General features: G+C 45.8%; 1 protein-coding gene across 1 annotated transcript in view; it reads right to left on the bottom strand.

Moving 5' to 3' along the window:
* The window catches only part of LOC308310998 (voltage-dependent calcium channel subunit alpha-2/delta-4-like), a gene marked incomplete at its 5' end in the record, with an annotated part of 106,893 nt that extends 100,754 nt beyond the window's left edge, over positions 1-6,139 (bottom strand). The window contains one exon of the mRNA XM_080757491.1: positions 6,054-6,139. Within this exon, the coding sequence (XP_080613617.1) occupies positions 6,054-6,139 (86 nt within the window). The remainder of the gene's footprint in view (positions 1-6,053) is intronic.
* Positions 6,140-7,500: the final 1,361 nt, after the last annotated feature.

The raw sequence follows: 7,500 nt of genomic DNA, 5'->3' as shown, positions 1-7,500 counted from the left end.
CTTTATGCAGAAATGTTCCATTTCAAGTTTTCAAATAGGCTATATGAAAATAGCAGATCTACAAGCTCACAATGCGTCGCTATTTTCAAATGGTCGAAATGTACAGTATATAGGACTGAAGTGGTTAATGTATGCTTTGTAATAATAATCCAAGTAACTATAGTAACTAAAGCGGTCAAATAAATGTAGTGGAAAAGTGAAAGTACAATATTTGGATCTGAGATGTGTAGTGGAGTAGAAGTCAAAGTATTGGATATTGGAAATACTCAAGTAAAGTACAAATACCTCAAAACTGTACTTAAATACAGTACCTATAAGGCAGGAGGTTGGAAAACAAGATGCAAAATATCATTAGGTCAAGTTCAAACAATCCCCTGTAATGTTATCTGTTAATCTTTAACCAGATACTGACCCGTTGTAAAAGTGCTCGTACTCGATAAGGTTAGAAGAAAAGAAACAACATGGTACATTTTTAACAGTAGGCCTAGTAGTGAATGAGGTAAAATAAGTCGGTTATATTTTAGTGCTATCTTTTTGTGAATTAATAGAAGAATATCGGAGTATGGTATTTAAAGAAATAAAAAATAATAAACTCTCTCCAAGCTCTAGCTTTAGTATTAAAAACATCAAATAAATTCTCATGTCAGGACAGGCAATTTCATCCAATCAAGAGAACTGGACTCACACACGATACACAGCAACATTAAACTTTCATCCAATCAAGAGAACTGGACTCACACACGATACTAACACCGCAACATTAAACTTGAAGTGGAAAAACAAAACAAAGATTAGGAGACAAATCCTATCCTAATACCTGCTACGTGTCCTCATCGCTGACTTTAGACTAAATCCATTACCTGGAACCAGTCCAGCACACACGTGTGTGTGTGTGTGTGTGTGTGTGTGTGTGTGTGTTACGGCCCTATGTGGCCCAAGTGGTGTTTTGGTTTGTGTATAATCCACTGTTAGTGTTTTTCAGTGCTGCGTGATGATGGATGGTGGGAGTCTCTCTCGGTCGTCCTCAGATGAGCCCTCTTGTGAATACATCCACATGATGTTAATGTGAGACGTCCTCGTGACCGGTTTCCCTGTGTTGGTTCCCTCAGTGGGACGTCCTGGTGACCGGTGCCCCTGTGTTGGTTCCCCACAGCACTAGTTTGGGACGTCCTGGTGACCGGTGCCCCTGTGTTGGTTCCCCACAGCACTAGTTTGGGACGTCCTGGTGACCGGTGCCCCTGTGTTGGTTCCCTCAGTGGGACGTCCTGGTGACCGGTGCCCCTGTGTTGGTTCCCCACAGCACTAGTTTGGGACATCCTAGTGACCGGTGCCCCTGTGTTGGTTCCCCACAGCACTAGTTTGGGACGTCCTAGTGACCGGTGCCCCTGTGTTGGTTCCCCACAGCACTAGTTTGGGACGTCCTGGTGACCAGTGCCCCTGTGTTGGTTCCCCACAGCACTAGTTTGGGACGTCCTGGTTACCGGTGCCCCTGTGTTGGTTCCCCACAGCACTAGGTTGCTGGCTGGCAGCTCTTGGTGTCTTTGCTATATAGTCTCATTCTCCTGGCTGCCATTTTCTGGCTCACCCTTGGCATTCCATCATATAAGATTTGTGTTGGTAACATGTGTGCTCTTATACTGATTATTCTGGATTGGTGTAGCACCCATGGAGAGACTTCTGCAGGGTTGGCTTCAGGGTCCAGCATCCACTGACTGAGTTTGGTTTGACCGGGAGAGGTTTGGACTTCCATACACTGGCCATGCCGTTTAGCGTCCTCCGTGCATGGTGGCAGTGGCAGTAGAGATTGGAGGAGTGGCCTGGAGATTGTGACACAGCTGGCCTCGTCACCAGACAGTATAAAAGGAGAGAGAGAACAGCCCACAACAAGCCTCTTTTTTCCATTGTAAAAACACAGCATGCTGCTGAGACCCTGTTTGTAAAACTACTAGTTAAGACAGAGTTACTAGTCAGACAAAGTCACTATAGTCAGACAAAGTTACTTTAAGCAACTCAGTCATAACTCACTATCACAGTATCCCAAACCATTCTCCTGTGTGCACTCTGTCATAGAAGGGAGAAGCTGGAGTTGGTAAGGGTGTGCTGCCATTTTCTTTTGTTGCCCCAGTTTTGGCCCATATTGTTTTTGTTTAGTCAGGGAGCCGAGATTGTGATTTTCTAGGATGTTAATGGTAGGGTCACAAGAAAGTAAGAAACCACTATTAAGTGGATACATGAATGTATATATACATAGGGCCGAGCAAAATATCCCCAAAAGGGGCGTAAACATTTGTCGCTTCCAGCCTGCATCCTTGTTGTGGGGCAAGTAGGACTCTAGAGACACAGATCAATCACTTTGCTAGAGTGACATGATGAGCTTGTAGCCTAAACAGTGACATTACCATGCTAATTAGTCATTACACTACTTTAACGGTGCAGAAGGGCTCGGTTCATACTCGGTGCCATAACAGAAAGACTTCAGAAGGAAATATTTTATTGTCTGGACTTTCTATCAAACAATCCAGTATCAAGCAAATGTGCACTGACGGCTCACAGAACCATGGATGCATAACAGCCAGGCAGGCACTGGTCATTTAATTAAGCCACATACGCATTTATATAATCAATGAGGTTTCTATTTTAATTGGGTGTCTAGCTGGTCATGTCATATCATGATTTTATTTATATTTATATATCACTATATCAGTATAATTGTAATCCATCTATTCTACAGTAGTGAGCTTGCAGATCAGCTATTTTCAATGAACAGATTTAACTTTAAAAACCACCCGATCAACATTGTATATTGTATCTTCTTAAAGTGTTCTTGATTAATGTATTCATTCGTTTAAAATTAAATGAACACCCAGAAAATAGCCAAAACGTCACTGCTCTGCAAAAGACGTAAAAGTAGGTCATAAAAATCTATACCCTGGTGAGCTGCAGATCAGCTATTTGCAGATTAATAAGTGTGGGTGTTCTTGAATCATAGCCTACCATGTGTTATCACAGGCAAATGGGCAATCAAATACAATACTGTAGCCAACATTGTCAACATTTGAGCACCCACCAGCAGATGTACAATAAACACGGGGCATGAAAGATTTCTGCAGATGTTTCGCTAAGAAATTACATGTAGGGTAGGTACCCTCACAAAAACATGCAGTAATCCTGGTCTCTAAACTGCCTCCCCCTGGCCGGCCGGGGCGCCTGATGGAGGGGAAAGGAACTGGTTGGAATAACGTGTTCCTTCCACGCGCTACGTCCAACCAGGGAAACTCCCCCCTGTCAGGTGTAAAGGAGCAACTTGGACACTCAGGCATGAAGGAAGCATGAGTTAAGTCCGTTGCTCTCCCCAGGTTGGCGGAGGGTGTGTAGTGCCCGGATCACAGTAGATGATTGACACAGGGGTGAAAAATGGGTTACAAAATCGTGGGATAAAAAATATAATAAAATAAATAAAATAAAATGACATGTATAATAGTTTGTTTCTTCAATAAGGTATCAGTTGTTGTAGCCTTGAAAGTGGGGCAGTAGCTCTGTCAAAATCATCTGTCCATTCTGTGTGTGAGTGTGTTCATAATATCCCTGATTTTGCGGAGATAAAGCTCTCTTCCTAATAGCTGTACGTATGTTGTTGAGCGTATAAGCCTCGTCTTTCCATTAGTTTTCCGTTCAATCTTTAGTCGGCAAATGAGTAATTTTTACAAATGCAAAGCGTGTGAATTGTCATTCACAGTTTCACGCCGTTCAGCTCTGGTTCAGTTTGCCCCACGACACGGCGAGGGGGCGGAGATCAGAGTCGTTGCTGGAAACTATATAGACAATATTTTAGGCCAATAAAAAACACTATATACCAAATGTCCCACTTTAAACAAAAGAAGCCTGTCGGCTGCCCGTACTGTACACACATATATTACTCCTTTTGAGCCAAGACCTGATTTAAGGTCATACGGCCATGTGTGTGTGTGTGTGTGTGTGTGTGTGTGTGTGTGTGTGTGTCTGTGTGTGTGTCTGTGTGTGTACGCGTGCGTGCGTGACCTAGGGAGGTCCTCAAGGCACGTCCCACTGGGAGGAGACCCCCGGACGACTATCGTTCATGCGTGCAGTTTACTCTGACATTGCACTTTATTTTCTCCGGGACTCCGTAATATACTGTATAGGTCACAGGGCTTAAAGCCAAAAACAATCCCAAGACTGAAAATGTTTTTGTTGCAAATCTGCACTGATCTCATTAAATGACCCCCTGTGAGATCCTCTGGCCTGAAACCGGTCCCCAGGACTGAGAACTTTAAGCCCTGAGGTCACTCTGGATAGATTCTGCTATAATGGCACTCTATAGTTTCACACACGCACGCACGCACGCACGCACGCACGCACGCACGCACGCACGCACGCACACAGGTGTATAGCTGAGTGATGGCTGAGTATTGATTATGTGAACGTCTGACAGGGGGGTTTGAGTCAACAAAAAGGACCAAAAAAAGGAGAAAATAAGACACCTAGCTGTCACAAAACAAGTGCTGACATCATGAGGATGGATGGAAGCGCATGGCTTACTGCTGAAGACAGGAGCTGTCTGAACAGCTGCACCGCGCACGCTTTACAAACGATCAATTATATTGACTGACTGAGAATAATGATGCTCTGCATTGTGTTGCCTGACTGACAAGAAATGGAAATCATTTCCATAAAATATATATATCGGTGTGGAACTAATTTGCCAAACGCTTAACCCATTTTGGGCGGGAAGGGAACCCCTTTTGGTGTTTTAAACATTATGTTATAATTTAGCTATTTTTGAGAAATCATGAACATGTGGTGCAAAGCTTTGAATATATATACTCTTTCAGAGCCAACGTTTTTAACTCAAATCTTTGCTTCTGGGAGGTGGTCCCTGAAACAACACATTTTCAGATGGGGGTCAGCGGCCAATTTCATATATTTTTGGGGGTCCTTGACATGAAATATTGAGAACCACTGATATAGAAACATGTGGTTTTTCAGGAAAAAAAAAACATAAAAAAATGGCTTTAAGAAGACCATGAAAAGATGTACTGAATATTTAAAGTGGAAACCAAAGGAAAAGTCAGCGACAACAGAGGGGAAAACAACGGCACAACTAACGAATAAATTAACGAATAAGTAAAGCTTATAGTTTAACAGACGCATCAACCAGGCTGCCAGCCAATGAAATGTTTACTCCACCTGTAGTCTAATCAACCAGCCAATGAAATGTTCACTCCACCTATAGTCTAATCAACCAGCCAATGAAATGTTTACTCCACCTGTAGTCTAATCAACCAGCCAATGAAATGTTTACTCCACCTGTAGTCTAATCAACCAGCCAATGAAACGTTTACTCCACCTGTAGTCTAATCAACCAGCCAATGGAATGTTTACTCCACCTGTAGTCTAATCAACCAGCCAATGAAATGTTTACTCCACCTGTAGTCTAATCAACCAGCCAATGAAATGTTTACTCCGCCTGTAGTCTAATCAACCAGCCAATGAAATGTTTACTCCACCTGTAGTCTAATCAACCAGCCAATGAAATGTTTACTCCACCTGTAGTCTAATCAACCAGCCAATGAAATGTTTACTCCACCTAGTCCCACAGACAACTAGTCAGTGGTGGAAATACTACTCAAATGTTTTACTTAAAGGTCGAGTAAAAGTATCAATACTGCAAAAGTACAAAAGTATCAGCATCAAAATGTATGTAAGTACCAAAAGTACAAAGTACTCATTATGCCCCATTTCAAATGTATAAAAATCTTAGCAGATCTACAAGCTCACAATGTGTCACATTCGTGATGCATTGTGAGCTTGTATGGCCGAAATGTACATAAAGATGAAGTGGGTTCATGTATGTTTGGTAATAATATTAAAAATCTACTAGTAACTAAGAGTTTTCACATAAATGTAGTGGAGTAAAAGTACAATATTTGCCTCTGAGATGTAGTGGAGTAGAAGTAAAAGTACCTCAAAACCATACTCAAATACATTCCACCACTGTGTTGTGAGAAGGAATATGGGACGCTCCCTGTACTCACATTTCTGGGGGAATCTTCATCTGGGCGTCGGCCGTCGCACACAGCGAGGCCAACCAGACCATCCAGAACGCCATCATCTTCCTCATCCTCTTCTTCCTCCTCCTCCCCCTCTCCCTCCGCCTCGGGGCGCCCGTGTCCCCTCAGCTCCCAGTGTCCAGGCGTCTGGTTGGCTGTCCCCTCAGCTCCCAGTGTCCAGGCGTCTGGTTGGCTGTCCCCACCTCAGCTCCCAGTGTCCAGGCGTCTGGTTGGCTGTCCCCACCTCAGCTCCCAGTGTCCAGGCGTCTGGTTGGCTGTCCCCACCTCAGCTCCCAGTGTCCAGGCGTCTGGTTGGCTGTCCCCACCTCAGCTCCCAGTGTCCAGGCGTCTGGTTGGCTGTCCCCACCTCAGCTCCCAGTGTCCAGGCGTCTGGTTGGCTGTCCCCACCTCAGCTCCCAGTGTCCAGGCGTCTGGTTGGCTGTCCCCACCTCAGCTCCCAGTGTCCAGGCGTCTGGTTGGCTGTCCCCACCTCAGCTCCCAGTGTCCAGGCGTCTGGTTGGCTGTCCCCACCTCAGCTCCCAGTGTCCAGGCGTCTGGTTGGTCCCCCCCTCAGCTGCCAATGTCCAGGCGTCTGATTGGTCCCCTCAGCTCCCAGTGTCCAGGCGTCTGGTTGGCTGTCCCCTCAGCTCCCAGTGTCCAGGCGTCTGATTGGTCCCCCCTCAGCTCCCAGTATCCAGTCGTCTGGTTGGTCCCCAATCAGCTCCCAATGTCCAGGTGTCTGATTGGTCCCCCCTCAGCTCCCAGTGTCCAGGTGTCTGATTGGTCCCCTCAGCTCCCAGTGTCCTCCAGGCGTCTGGTTGGTCCCCCCTCAGCTCCCAGTATCCAGGTGTCTGATTGGTCCCCCCTCAGCTCCCAATGTCCAGGTGTCTGATTGGTCCCCCCTCAGCTCCCAGTATCCAGGTGTCTGATTGGTCCCCCCTCAGCTCCCAATGTCCAGGTGTCTGATTGGTCCCCCCTCAGCTCCCAGTATCCAGGTGTCTGATTGGTCCCCCCTCAGCTCCCAATGTCCAGGTGTCTGATTGGTCCCCCCTCAGCTCCCAATGTCCAGGTGTCTGATTGGCTGTCCCCACCTCAGCTCCCAGTGTCCAGGCGTCTGGTTGGCTGTCCCCACCTCAGCTCCCAGTGTCCAGGCGTCTGGTTGGCTGTCCCCACCTCAGCTCCCAGTGTCCAGGCGTCTGGTTGGCTGTCCCCACCTCAGCTCCCAATGTCCAGGTGTCTGATTGGTCCCCCCTCAGCTCCCAGTGTCCAGGCGTCTGATTGGTCAGAACCCTGTTATGTTCAGGGAGTCATTCAGACAGAAACACACACATGGATTAATTGATTGATTAATTGATTGATTGAATACTTTATATATCATACTTTGTTGATAAACGAAGGCCATATTTAATCATTTGTCGAGTTTCTTTTGTCA

Source organism: Protomyctophum bolini (genome assembly GCF_963924005.1).
Source record: "Protomyctophum bolini genome assembly, chromosome: 23".
Taxonomy (NCBI): Eukaryota; Metazoa; Chordata; class Actinopteri; order Myctophiformes; family Myctophidae; genus Protomyctophum; species Protomyctophum bolini.
The sequence above is the reverse complement of the archived record's forward strand: the minus strand, read 5'-3'. Positions and strand labels throughout refer to the sequence as shown.